The sequence below is a fragment of the Pygocentrus nattereri genome, chromosome 1 (assembly GCF_015220715.1).
Source record: "Pygocentrus nattereri isolate fPygNat1 chromosome 1, fPygNat1.pri, whole genome shotgun sequence".
In the NCBI taxonomy this organism is placed as follows: Eukaryota; Metazoa; Chordata; class Actinopteri; order Characiformes; family Serrasalmidae; genus Pygocentrus; species Pygocentrus nattereri.
In genome coordinates, this window is record NC_051211.1 from 27,039,695 (window position 1) to 27,053,943 (window position 14,249).

General features: G+C 39.3%; 1 protein-coding gene across 4 annotated transcripts in view; it reads left to right on the top strand.

Moving 5' to 3' along the window:
• The first annotated feature begins 267 nt into the window (after positions 1-267).
• LOC108411720 (cytidine monophosphate-N-acetylneuraminic acid hydroxylase-like) overlaps positions 268-14,249 on the top strand; it is a 40,072-nt gene continuing 26,090 nt past the window's right edge. Inside the window, exons 1-4 of one of the 4 annotated variants that reach the window (XM_037541485.1) lie at positions 268-482; positions 678-761; positions 1,028-1,130; positions 4,642-4,848. In XM_037541485.1, the coding sequence (XP_037397382.1) occupies positions 4,649-4,848 (200 nt within the window). In that variant the 5' untranslated portion in view covers positions 268-482; positions 678-761; positions 1,028-1,130; positions 4,642-4,648. Of the gene's footprint in view, positions 762-1,027; positions 1,131-2,776; positions 3,049-4,641; positions 4,849-14,249 lie in introns of those variants that run through there. The other 3 variants (XM_037541483.1, XM_037541487.1, XM_037541490.1) reach the window with 3 other exon arrangements.

Consider the following 14,249-nt stretch of genomic DNA (forward strand, 5'->3'; position numbering starts at 1 on the left):
AAGACTGCTTTTAAAATAATTGGAATATGAATTTAATACTCACTTGTACATGAGGTTTCTCTGTTGTGCAGTCAGATTTTTTGACTTATTGGCTCCTGTGTATGGGTCATGTGTATGGATCGTAAGGACGTGTATGGTGGCTGCAATACCAACCCCTGCCTCTGGGGGCAGCAACGTGATACAACATGATACAACAAAAGTCAGATTTTTTGGTTTATCAGGACATTCATGGAACACACACACACACACACATTGTGGCTCGGCTGGGGGAGGGAACGATGCTCACTGACCGAAAAACCCAAAAAGAGCTCAGAGACACACAACTGCTTTTTCTTTTACAGAATTAAACAAAAAATAAAACCGAAACTTAAATCCATGATGGCTTACTTACTTCTCCTCTTGCTCTCTCTGTGGGGAGTCGTCACGGCGGCTCCATCTCTCCACCGCCACAATATATATGTTTGGAAAAGAATCACAATACAGTAAGTTACATTGAAGGTTAAGATTATTTTGTCCTCTCAAGATACCTTTTTGAAGACACTTGTTTTCACTGGACATTATGTAATATGTCAATATGACAATATGTAAATGTGTTTATTTAACCATTTCCAAACTTCTTGAGGTTGCCAAGTATTGTTATACTTGTTTTGGGAAATTCATACTTTATGTTTAATCAGGTGCGCTGGTGGTGGAATTCAACAAATCCATGCGATCATTTCAATGGATTGTTATTATGGGACAAGTATGTTTCCTTACTAAAGGTACTGAGATGTACCCTTGAGGGTATCACCACAGTGACAAGAGAATTGCCCCAGTCACAGTTTCATACCTTTATTTCTGAGACTGTATTTGCTTATTTATTCTAATGATATATAATGTTTTAGCCAGCAAAAACACAATTTACAACAATTGTAGACATCATTTCATGTTTTTCTATTAGCGTATTGCTTTGTTTATCATTTGCATGTTATTAAAATGAAGCTGTCTGTGCTCTTGTTCCATATTCTACTTTTACTTTTTCCTGGAGGTTGGTGTTTAACAAGCAGCTGTCACACCCATCTATACACACACACGCTGAAGGCTCAGTAAGTGTAAGAGATTGTACTTCCCTGAATGCAGCACTGAGCGAGGTAAGGGTTTTTAAGCTTTTTATAAGTTTATCAAACTCATCCATGGCTTTAGTTTATTCAGTAATGCTGTTTATTACTGATAATATTATAAGGACTCACAGTCAGGCTGATTTGATTAAAAGTCAGTTTGTAGTGAAAAGACAATTTTAGTCCAAAAACCATGGTGTGTTCTTTAACTGAACTTTAGTTCTCCTTATACCTTTAATTGTGTATTAAATGTATTATTTATTTCTTTTTTAATGCACCATCTCAGGGCATCTGCAGTGGGGTTACACATGAATTGCATGAAAAGTACAGTTTGTGTGTGAATGAGATGTTTGTAATCTGGTCATTTGTAACTGTGAGTAAATCAGAGAAAATGCTGTTTATGTAACCTCAATTGAATCTCTTTTTTTGTTTTGGTAGAAAATTAAAAAAAAAAACAACACATGAAAAGTTTCTGCCACGGTGTTTAAATGTGTGTATAATCTGATGCAGATGGAAATTCCACTATTCCACTTAAATATAATGGCTTTTGTTTTGTTTGGGTTACCGCAGATCTTTTCACTCAAATAGCTGCTATTATATAAATAGCTGGAATTATATTTCCATGTCTGAATAATAATAATTAAAAAAAAAACATTTACAGGTTAAAATTAAGTTGGGCTACGTTGTTGGGTAAGGCAAATGTTGGGTAAGAACAACTACTTTGAAGAGTTGAAAATGTAAAAATTAACTACAGAATAAATAAATTCTGAGTTCTGGGTCACTGTTTAAATCATGATCATCCATGCACAGGTGTACACGCCTATACACGCTGTACTGACAAATATCAGTACAGCATGTATTCATGTATGTTGAATTAAATTTTCTGATAATTAACAACAAAAATAGTAGCAATGTATTTAAACAATGTTTCCTGGACCAAAGGTGTTATAGAAAAGTTTTAAAGAGAGATTTTGAAAGTTAGTAGAAATAGCGTTCACCTAAATTAGCTCTTTTTCATAGCCATTTCTCGTAATAATTTCTTGTAATGCTTGACAGGAGAGAGACGAACGCGGAAGAAGCTAACTAGATACCAGGGATAGACAGAATTTGAAAGTTACAAAACCAGTTCCAAGAAAGCCAAAACCACCAGCGAAAGCGCAAAAGGGTAAATCCAAAAGACTAAGTTGGTAACAATGAGAGACAAGGGTCATAACAGGAGATCATAGAAGATAAAGAAATCGCTCAGTATGTTCTTGTGAAAGATAAGCAATACCTCGCACCGAAGCCTACTTTGGACTAGTCTTAAATAGTGTCCCAGTAGGTTAACCTGTACAGGTGCATCAGATCAGTAATCAAGAGACTGCCAGTTGGTAGTGACACAGTCATGTGAGCTCCTGATGCTGTCTGGGAGAAGGAGTTCGAGATGGTATCCGAGTCCACCTGAGGCGTGACACTACCTGAGCTCTCTGCTAAGCTGGTCAGCCAACAAGTTAAAGAAAACGACATTTTTACACTTTTTTTCATGTTTCTAACATTTTGCTTCATATTCTGGCAGTTTGTGACTTCTATCAAAACAATCACATGACACATTTATTATGTATTATGTGTTACGTTATTATTATTACACATACTTATTGGCTACTGTGGGAAATTTCGAAATGAAATGAGAAACATGAAAAAAGAAACAGTTGAAAGTATGGAGAAAAAAATGAAAAAAATTATCTCAACAGATCAATATGTTCACATGAACACTCTCCCCATGCTCCTCCTTTTACAGCCCTCTGGCCACTGCTTTGCAGCCACTGCTATCCACCAGTGCCTCAATTCCATTTGTCATCAGCATGCCAGTGTTTGAATTTGAAGCTACTGTTGTGGTTAAAAGATGTTACTTGAGACGATTCAGTGAGATTCATTTGGAAGAAGGATGCTGAAGGAAGAGTAGGGTTCATAGGTGAATCTATGTTAACTAATCATTTATTTTGTTTTCATCATCATACACTTTTGTGATGAAAAAGATAATATTGCACTGTTGTGGTCTCATAATATTATCTGCAGATAACTGGAGAAAATGGAATGTGATCTGCTCTTAATATTAATTTATATCATTATTCACTGAACATATTTCTCATTTAAAACATTTCCTCTTGTTCATATCATTGTGTGCAGGGTGGCAAAGGAGCACAGTATTTACATAACAGACAAGGACCTGCATGTATCACACAGCAAAATACAGTGGAATAAGCCATAAGAATAAATAAAAATGAATCAAAAACCAAACAAAACTTTTAAAAATGCAATGCATTCCATTCCACAACAAATTCCCCAGTCGCGGAACTTGAAATTAGTACCCAATCACAAGTGAGAATGTCGTTGAGAACAAACAAATGTACTGTGCTCTTTTAAGAATGACATTTTTTACCAAGAAGAGTGTCTGATTTGAATGATATTAGTTTGGATCAAGAATATCTGTAGATGTTTCTTGCTGCTCTGCTCAGCAGTGCAAACACTGTATATGTTAATCACCTGCCCATGCGAGCTGTAACAGTCATGCACAACTTGTGCTCACACAGTGTGAAACAGAACAGCCGGAAATTGACTGAAACCACAGGTTCACATGTGAAACTACGTTTAACACACATGTGCATCATGGGCCAAAACGTAAAACTAAAACAGCACCCGACTAAAGGTGCTCGATTGAAAAGCTAGCAAAAGGTTTTACAGACGCTAACATTTCATGAGAAAAGGGTGCACCTAATTTGCTTGGAGATATGTTTTCTCTTCATTTTGAGATGGTGTGAGTCCCCTGAAAAATTTTAACTTAAATTTGGATAGTATTCAGGTCTGCTAAGTACTGGTTGTGCCTCGCTTTAAAAATGCAATCCAAAACAATGAGTACAGTGATTTCTTTATTATTCATCGTTACCTGTATTGCACACCTCTCCCAGCATCATTAGGATTCAAAACTCCAACATACAGTGAACGGCAGTAAAACTTTTAAATATGCAGTGAGTCACACTGTAAAAAAGATTCATTGTTCAGGAATCAGATTGTAATTACATGTAGAGTTGTTTAAGACTCTGAGATCAGGTTTATAGAACAACTGTTACATTCTGTTAACTTATTCTTAGAACTGTTCTATTTTGACAGGATGAGCAATTAAGAAAGCCAGGTTACCCATCATGAAAGTTCTCATCATAGTGTCCTGCCCCCGTTCTGGCCTACACTGTGTTTTTTTTTTTTTTTTTTTTTTATCACATTTTGCAGAGCATTAGCTCAGGTACGCCGCAAAGTCAATCTCAGGAAAAATAATTTGCAAGGTGTAGAATTAGCTGAATTCGTCAGCGCGCTTGTTTAAGATACTTTAGCCTGTCCATTCTTTCCACTTTCTCCGCTGCCACTTTGCCACCCACTTCCTCCCCGTCTCCTCCCTACTGTATGTGACTTGTTCAATGTCATGTTTGTTGTCAAATATAACTTACTGCAAATGGAAATAAAATATTTCTTTGGTCCTGACTGAACTGCAGTCATTTTCTATATCCTGCAGGTTTAGGATGGCTCAGGTTTGTCGGACCGCGCTAACTCTGGATGCTTCAAATGCTCGGAACCTTAAAGAAGGAATAAACTTCACCAAGAGTCCGGATGGACAATGCTTCATCATCTATAAACATCAAGACACTATTAAAGCTTGCAGGAACCAGTGCAAGCACCAGGGGGGCCACTTCATTAAAGACATAGAGGACATGGACGGCAGGTGTGTGTGGTGTGTGTGTGTGTGTGTGTGTGTGTGTTAATAGTGCTGTACTACTCTTATTGCCCAGCTGTCGTCATTTAGATGACTAAAATTAGAACATGGTCTGATTGATAAGCATCCATCTCGAAGTGCAACTACACCACTGGATACAGTACACAAGTTTTCATTGTTACGCTACACCCATTTCCATGACTTTGACTACATCCAGAAAGACCTTCTGTAGCTACATGTCAGTGGTAACTAGTTTTGGTGAAATAGGATGCAGAATATGACTCAATGCATTTGCAGTGAAGATGACAAGCTAGTAAATTTGAAATGAGTTTTAAAAATTCCAAACTGTCAAGATGAAAATCTTTGTAGTTTCACTTCTAAAACGATGCTTTTTGACAGACATTATAGGAGTCATATTTCTGAGCTGCACAGTGGCTTTTGGTTCTTCAGAAACTACTCGGAATAGGGTTACAGGATGTTACTATTACTGTATAGACACACATATATATATATATATATTGCTTAAAATGAAAACAAATCTTTATCCTTCACATAATTAACAATATGAGCTTTACAAATAGAAAAGCAAAAAATCACACTATAAGAATATTTTACACATAATTGCCATGGAATATTTGACATGGATTGAATTAACAATATAAACATTTGATATTGAAAAGCAAAAACTCTTCATACTATAAGGATATTTTACACATATTACACATGGGCTGCAATTTCTGTAAAATATCCATGTTGTGCAATACTTCATATGCAATTTGTGTAAAATATCCTGTCAGTGTGGCAGGTGAGCAGGAAGGAAGGACCTGCAATAACCCTCCTTCTCCCACACACCTGGGGTAAAGGAGCCTGTCGCTGAAAGAACTTCTCAGTGCTGCCAGGGTCACATGCATGGGGTGGGAGCCATTCTTCCTCTTCTAGGAGCTGTTATCTTAGCTAACATTATCCTATCTCCCACCACTTGCACTTGGTTCAGGGGGCTTATTTGGACAGAGGCCAATGATCGCTGAATTATCAGAGAAATTCAGTAGACAGCAGCTGCAGTATAAAGGGTGAAGATGAACAGTGCCAGAACTGTTCCCTGCTCCACACAGTACTATGCCCCGTGTAGTGTTTGGTCAGGCAGTCTAGAATCCAGTTTGACAGGTGATGATCCACCCGTGTTCTTCAGCCCAGACAGGTCAAAGAAAAGAATTATCACAGTGCTCACAGGCTTCTCCAGCTGTGAAAAAGCTCTACATATGAGGCAGATGACCATGTCATCCACTCAAAGGACAGGTTGGAAGGCAAATTGGCATGAATCCATAGATGAGATCACTGGAAAGCAGAGACGGGCAAGGATCTGCCTGCCTAGTGTCTTCATCAGATGTGAAGTCAGTGTTACCAGCCTGTAGCTGCTGAGGTCCTTTGGGTGCTGGTACAACGCAAGATGTTTTTCACAGCTGTAGTACTCTCCCCAGCTTCAGGCTCATAGTGAACGTGTCCAACAGTTCCACACAGCCGATCTATGTGTAACCAGCAGAGCCTGGCTGGTTGTGAGTGGCTTGTGCACTGTAAACCCGAATATGTTCAATGAACCCAAAACATTTGGGGTTACACGTTGCCTCAAAAAAACTGATTTCTTAACCATTGAATAAACATAAAAGTTAAGGTTGACTGTACCATCATTTTAAGGTACACTGCATTGTTTGATTCAGTACAATAAACTATTCTCTCATGTTATACTAATCTATACTTATTAGTTAGGTTGAAATTGATTGTTTGTTTACATAATTTAATATTATTTGTTATTTTTTCCAAACCTTTTAATTTGGCTAGTGCTAAATATGCACTTAATTTTACTACTAAACATGGGGTTGGGGTAATATGTGAATCTTTAGTCTTCAGCAGTATCGTACCAAGATATATTTGTATGTACTTCCACATTTACATAGCATTTTCTTGGTAAAGTTGTGGGTTCAACACTAAATGGCGAAAACCTGCCAAACTAGAACATGCATACTTAAACAATTCCAAAACAGCACATCTATTGCTGTAAGAGCTATGAATAAAAAAAAAAAAAAAAAGATTGACTGGTTTTTGAAGGTTTATTGTAATGCAATGTAAACTGACAAACAAGAAAGCCATTCTACATTAGGGATATATATATATATATATATATATATATATATATATATATAAAACAAAGGGTTTTTATGTTTTACTTATCACATACAAAAATACACTTACCATCATAAGTGGCGGGTGCTACCACAGCAGTGACAAATACACTAAACAGTAGCATGTGTGCAAATCTCAATCTTGACCAGTATATTACACACCAAACTATCTGAAAACATGGTGGGAAGTGTAAAATACCAACCGTGACCTGTAGGCCAAAACAAAGAAAACCTATTTGCCAACACTGTCAAATGACCATGACTGTAAACGCCAATATACCCTTTTTTACACAAGACAGTGGTATCAGCTGTGTGCACTTTTCCTTTCAACTCCTGCTGAACGAATTGAAGGTTGTGTTTACCATGCACCTTGGGTAGTTTGTGTACAGGTATGGTCATTTGACAGTGTTGGTGCTACCCTATTCACAGAACAAAGTAGCATAAAGTGCATATAAATAAAGTCACTGCCTTCCACAACAGAAACTCTGGCAACGGCACTTTGTTGTTCACACACCAAATGTAACATCACTTTTTTCAACAGCCTTTGTACCTTAAGAGTTCTGAAATGGTTGTTCATGACACTTAAAACAGAATATAAAATAAAAATTACAAATAAAAAAGATAGTTAGAAAAAATACAGCTACTCACCACAAAAGGTCCATAATGATTAATTCAATAATGAAATTAACCAAATCGCCATACCCAATAACATCTTCCAAGGTCAAGCTGGGCATTTTACATCTACCACTATATGTTCGGACAGTTTGTTATGGGATAGACTGGTTAAGATTGTAATTTACACACATGCTACTGAATAAAGGATTTCTCGACGAAGTGGAGAGCAGCTTGGTATCTGCTGTAGACACAGTGCCATTCAGATTTTCAGATAAGCTTGATGGAAGGGAGACCAAATGGAGCACAGGAATGATCTTTACTGTTGGCTTCTCCGGCAGTTCTGATAAATCTGTGAGGTTGCAAAGTTCATTATCAAACTCTGGGTCTCGAAACTGTAAGTTGAAGTCATATTCAAGTCCAAGTGAGTCTTTTATATACATAATCAAATCCGCAACTGAGCTAGGCCTTGATGTTAGCTCTAATTTTTGGACATCGGCTTCAGTTAGGATGACTCTCATGGTGGTTGATGATGCCATCTGCGGAGAAAAAAAGGCATTCAACAGTGAATAAAATGCCTCACCGTTACCATTAATTTACCCTGTACATTGTAAGGTGAAAGAGGGAAAGGGTCATTCAGATCTGTAAGCTGAAGTACGCAAAATGTTGGACTGTCTGGACTGCAAAGTTCATATGACCGAAGCTGTTCAGAGTACCAAGCTGTCATGACCTTGCAAATGAACAGAACTTCTGTGTTCACAGCAATTATCTGAGTGATCTGCTTAAATTCAGGAAGGCCTGAACATGAGCCAGCTGAAAGCACACTGTCTACGTTGTAATCTATTCCATCAATACAGATGGAGGATGCCGTAAGAACAGCTGAAGTATTGGGGACTTTTTTTCGAATTGCATTCTGGATGCTCTCTGGTAAAGAGGTAACCAACAAAGATGTTACTTTGGCCATCTCAAATTCTGGCTTGTAAAACGAACTGCAGTCTAGTTGGTAGCTGACAGCTTTTTGGTGTCTTACAGCAAGAGTCATAGGAACATTTCTAAAGTTCTGAGCATCCCGAACAACCTTTTTGAAGAACTTGTGCTTTCCTTCAAATCTCATTGTCCACACTTCACACAGTGGGCCATACAGCTTTATAAGTTTGGAGTAATGCTCGATATAGTGGTGTTTGGCTGTTTCCCAAGCATCATTTCCCTCAGGAATGCAATGGCCAATAAGGAGAGGAAGGAGTCTGATTAGGCACCAGTTTTCATGGCCATTTCTTCCTATAGTCCCTTTCTTATCAAAGCCCTTCACAATAGGCTGTGGACAATCAGTTTTGTCTGTGCAAGCATAAGGAAAATGTTTTGATGGCCTCATTGATCACCTCTAATGTAATGCACTTCTTTGCCACCAAGTCTGCAATACAAAGAGACAGCTCTATGGGAACTATGCCCTCCAAAATGTCATGCAAAGGGTCAGGGGGATAACCTCCAATTGCATGGAAAAAGCTCTCAAACGCCTTAAACGGACACTGAACTTTCTGGTTGTCTCAAAGATGTCTACTACGAAGGTGGGTGAAATACGTGGCATCTGTGCATGGTTCAAGAAACTCGCATAACAGACAGCGCAACTTGACTGCACGTGGTGCAGGTTGCAGAGAGTGGGTTTCAATATGGAACCGAGACACGTGAGTGCTGAGAGTGCCAAAAGACCGGAACGTGCACAAACAGTCCTGGTGAGGGCAAGGAAAGGGTTCATTTCTAGAGTAACCTCCATGCTTTATCCTGTAATGTTTTAAAATCTGCCCCCTTTTGTCACAATTGAACTCGCAGTATTTACACTTCCAATTCATATTTTCTGTCCTCTGTCCATAAATCGGTCGCCATTGAACTCGTGCACGTGCTCACATTCCTAGCAACTAGCAGCTTAGCTGAAATAACCAGGCCAGCGATACCACTTCACAAAGACTAGAGAATGAGTCGCGATAATAACCTCAAATAAACAACAACGTGTTAACCACTGGAGACAAACAAGCAAGATGCAATGAAATGGCTACCTAACATTGCATGGTGGACATGCTCATAGCAGCTAGCGGCTTAGCTGGAAAAATAATTTGAAAAGTATACCAGAACATATGCAACGCTGAAAACAATACGCAACCCAATGATAAATACCTAAATACAAGTCATAGAAAATACGTTGTGGTCATAGCATAAACTAAACAACGGCACGATAGCACGATAGAGTCAAGAGATACTGAAGTGACTAGACAACACAGTAACACAAACTGAAATGACTGACTGAAAACGGTGAATCGCGCGCACTACCTCACCGTTCCTTGTCTTCTTTCCCTCCTTTTCTTCCTCCTCTTCTTCTTTCTCTCATTTGTCGTTGTTATATTCAACCCTTCGTCCTCAAAAGCTCACACCTCCGCACGTTCTCGCTTCAGAAACATTGCGGAGCGGGGCAAATGTATCTGGCTTTCAAACTAGCCAATGAAATCTTTCCATTTAGCAATGGAACAAATTGATTAATGCAGTCCAAAGATACAGGTTGTATCTACAAAGTGGTCAAAAAGGTTCCGTTTATCTAAAATGTTTGGGAAATCATTATATTTCTGTCCAAGAGACCTAATGTATTTGGGTCCATATAAAATGTGGGTTTACAGTGTGTGCTGTTTCCCCTGCCCTTGACTTGGCTGGAGCTGATGGTCATTTGATGGGTGCTGGCGTGCTAGTTTATGCTAGTGATGTGTCGTTCGCGAACGATCCGGCTCTAAGAGTCGGCTCTTTGAAGTGAACGATTGGAACCGGCTCCACAATGGGAGCCGTTTTAAGATCCTATTTGGGAGCCGTTTTTTATCTTCAGTATCTCGCTGTCTCTCCACCTCCCTGTCGTTGCGCTTGTGCTCTGCAAGGGCCACAGAGCCGACAGTTTTTTTCCAGCGTCGTTTTTTTTTGTCCTTCGTTGCCTCGCTGTCTCCCCCCCCTCCTCCCCCCTCCTCCCCCCCTCCTTGCGCGTCTCGCTCTGCTTCTGCCAGTGCTACAGAGCGGAGAGCTTTTTTTCCTCAGTCGGTTTCAATTAATAAGGTAACGGGGAAACACTGAAAAAAAAGTTTATCTCCACTTTTTTGTGGAAACGGCAGGCAATTGGCCAAGCTGTATTGCGTTCGTGGGCAGGTGTTAATACAGACACTCACTCACATACAGCGGTCAAGAAGCACGGCAGAAAGAAGGGGAGTCTGTGTGAGAACACAATAGGCCTAGGTGTGAAAATGAGTGACAGAAAACGTAGCAAGATTTGGACTCATTTTAATGCAACGTCGAGCTCCAGGGCAGTGCAGACTGTGCAAAGTCAGCATTTCATATAGAGCAGGCTCGACAAACAACTTGCACAGTGTGGTTTCTTTAGTTGCGATGCTGTAAAGGTGTAGGAACAAACTCTTCGGTGACACTCGTCTCTTGCATACAAAGATGTTTATTAGCATTGAGAGGTCGAAGTCACAGACAAGCCTTCGCGAAAGAGCTTGGAGAGATAAGCCAAAATTCGTACGTTCCAACGTACATTCCAACTCCTGGTTTTTATACCGTTGTGGACATCTGGCTTCTGTCAAAATAGCCTCAGTTTGTTCAATGTATGGATCTTCTTTAGCCAAATTTGGTATAAACGTACGTTATTGTCCAGAGTAGCCCCAGTCTAATATATAGCATTGTTTACATTCGGGGGGGGGGGGGGGGGTGCAGCTGCCTCCTGAATCAGCTCCACCATATTTCAGTCAGAGGCCCACAGGATAAACTCAACCAGAATGTACACAGTCTAATAACCAATATGATAGAAAATAATGTTACGACTATAGAATTAATAAGGTCAAATTCACCACAGGCACATGAGGACATCACACTCATCAGTATTGCTCGAGGAGTCGAGACCAGAAAGGGAACCTTCTCACAGTGCAAGTGCATCAACTGCAACTACTTCTTCAGGTGCAATAATATCAACTCTAACTGCTTCTTCAGCTGCCACAACGTCTGCCCCCATTCCTACATCCCAGCCTTTTTGTGGAAGTGGTGCTATTTTGTGATAATTTAATAATTGGTTATAATAAAAGTTTTATTTGTAAAGCATTGTTAAGCAGCATTTTTACTCATCACAAGTGCTTAACAATGTCAATAATGAAACAAAATGTTATAAAATTAGGTTTAAGCTATTAATTAATAATGTAAAAATACATATATGGGGAGCCGTTTGGGAGCCGAAAGAGCCGGCTCTCCACAGTAAGAAGAGCCATTAGAGCCGCATCTCAAAATAGAGCCGAAAATCCCATCACTAGTTTATGCAGTCTCCCCCTTCTCCAGCACTTCTGGTGTATTAGCGAGGAGCTATTGGAAACAGCATTGAATTATCATAGCCATTTGTTGCTCTGCTACCTTATAACGCTCCTGCGCTCCGATCGCTCCAGGGTGGTGTCTGTATGCAGGTATGTAGTGGGGGCTACATGGGTACTGTGTTTTTTAGTATACAGTGGCTAATGTTTGTGTCTGTGTAGGTGTAGGGTGGGCTGGTGCAATGGCTAACAGGTGGTGAGCATGTGCATAGCGGCAGTTAAAGGTATTCTCACGGCTCCTGGAAGTAGGTAGTTGGGCCTGTGAAGCAACAGAGCTCTAGTGGCTAATGCTGTCCCTTTCCTGCATGTAGGTCGGATGTGAGCGTCACCATTGACCGGTCTAGGTGGCACATAACCATTCAAACGTGCAGGCTCTGGAAGCAGCTGACTTGCCGTTATCTTTTTTTATTTTATTATTGTTTTAATACCTACATAGTAATTTGAGCCACTGCTGTTTTGTTTACTACTGTTTTGTTTTTCTCGTGTTTTATTTCTGTTTTTGTTTACCTTGATTTGAATTTGTTGTTTCAGTTTCTTTGTTACATTGACTTGTTTTTGACCTATTTTGATTCACATTGTTTGGTTATGTTTTGCTTGTTTAATATTTGATTATACCTTGTTGTGTTAGCTTTTCTTATTTTGGTTTATGGTTTTTGATTGCTTAAGCTTTTAAGATATTTTAAAGTAAATACTTGTCCTCTGACATCAGCCAAATTAGTTTTATTTGTTTTGGGTAATGTATTGGCTGTGTAGCACCCCCTTTGGATCAAGAGGTCTTGGCGTTTTACATTATAACTGACTTCTTTTTATAGGACACCCAAGTGTTTGTGGTATCCTTCTGGTGGTGGGGTGCTCCTGTGGATGCTCCCCTCCTGTCGGTCACTCTTGTTTTGGCAGCTTACTTGCTGTGGTGTGGTTACGTGCGCTGCACTTTTGTGTGTGTTGGAGATTTTAGGTTTTTGGCCAGGCTAAACCACTTAAAGTGGGATGCTCACAGCCTGTATTTCCTCTTCTTGGAGCTCCTATTTTATATATTTTATATATTATATAATTTGCACTCATTGCACTGTTAGTACAATTTCTGTCCTAGCATTATTTCTATTCATATTTATACAGTCTATTACTTTCTATCTGCTCAGAGTTACTGCACATCTTTTTATTCTGCATATTTGTCATTTCACATATGCTGCTCTGACAGTATATACTACATTCTCTCCAGTCACTCTGTAAATATGCAAATTATATTTATATATATATATATATATATATATATATAATTTGTAAATATATAAATATAATTATATTTATAACACACTACAGTCTTTAATTGTACATACTGTAACTGTCAGTTGTAGGTTACTTTCTTGACCTTTCTATATAAATAATGCATTTAGCACTTCTGCTTAGATGCTGACTATGTTTCATTGTACTCAGTGTTGAACACAGGCAGAAGATAGATAAGATGATATAAGATAATCCTTTATTAGTCCCACAACAGGGAAATTCATAGTGCTACAGCAGTAGTGATAGCAAGGAAATCAAGGAAAGATGTAACAAGAAGAGAATTAACAAGCAAGTAATTAAGCTTGGAAAATTGATATCATGGCTTTAGAAGATACTGATAGGCCAACTGACATCATTTGAGGTAAGTGTAAGTAGACCTGTGGCAGTATTGTAAGGCCTACCTTCGCTACCTTTGCTTGACATCATGAGAATATCAAAAGAAACCAGCCAATAGACATCAGAAAAAGAAATGTGGACCTCCACGTCTGGTACATCCTTGGCAGCAATTTCCAAACAATGGAAGGTATCATGTTTAATGTTGTTTGGTCAGAAGACCATGCAGCCTGGGAGTCAGGTTTCTTGTGGCCAGAGATTGTTTCAAGGCTTTTCCAGACCGCACTGATGTTTTTTCTGTAGCTGTTCCACCATGTTCATCCTGTAGCTGGCTTTTTCCTCCCAGACCACAAAGTGCTCCAGCAGGTGGTGAAAAATCAAACCCAGTTACCCATAAATGAGTACATTTGCCATAAGTGCTGCCTGGGCAGGTCAAGGAACACCATTAAAGCCCTTTCTCAATTAAATCATGGGCTTTTTACCCTCCTCCCAACTAGGAGGCATTAAAGAAGCCTTCGCTACCACATCAGCAGACTCAGGAAGAGATTGTTCCCTGAGGCTGTGACCCTGCTGAACTTCACACACCCAATAACTGCATCACAAAATATCACAGGACCATGCAGAA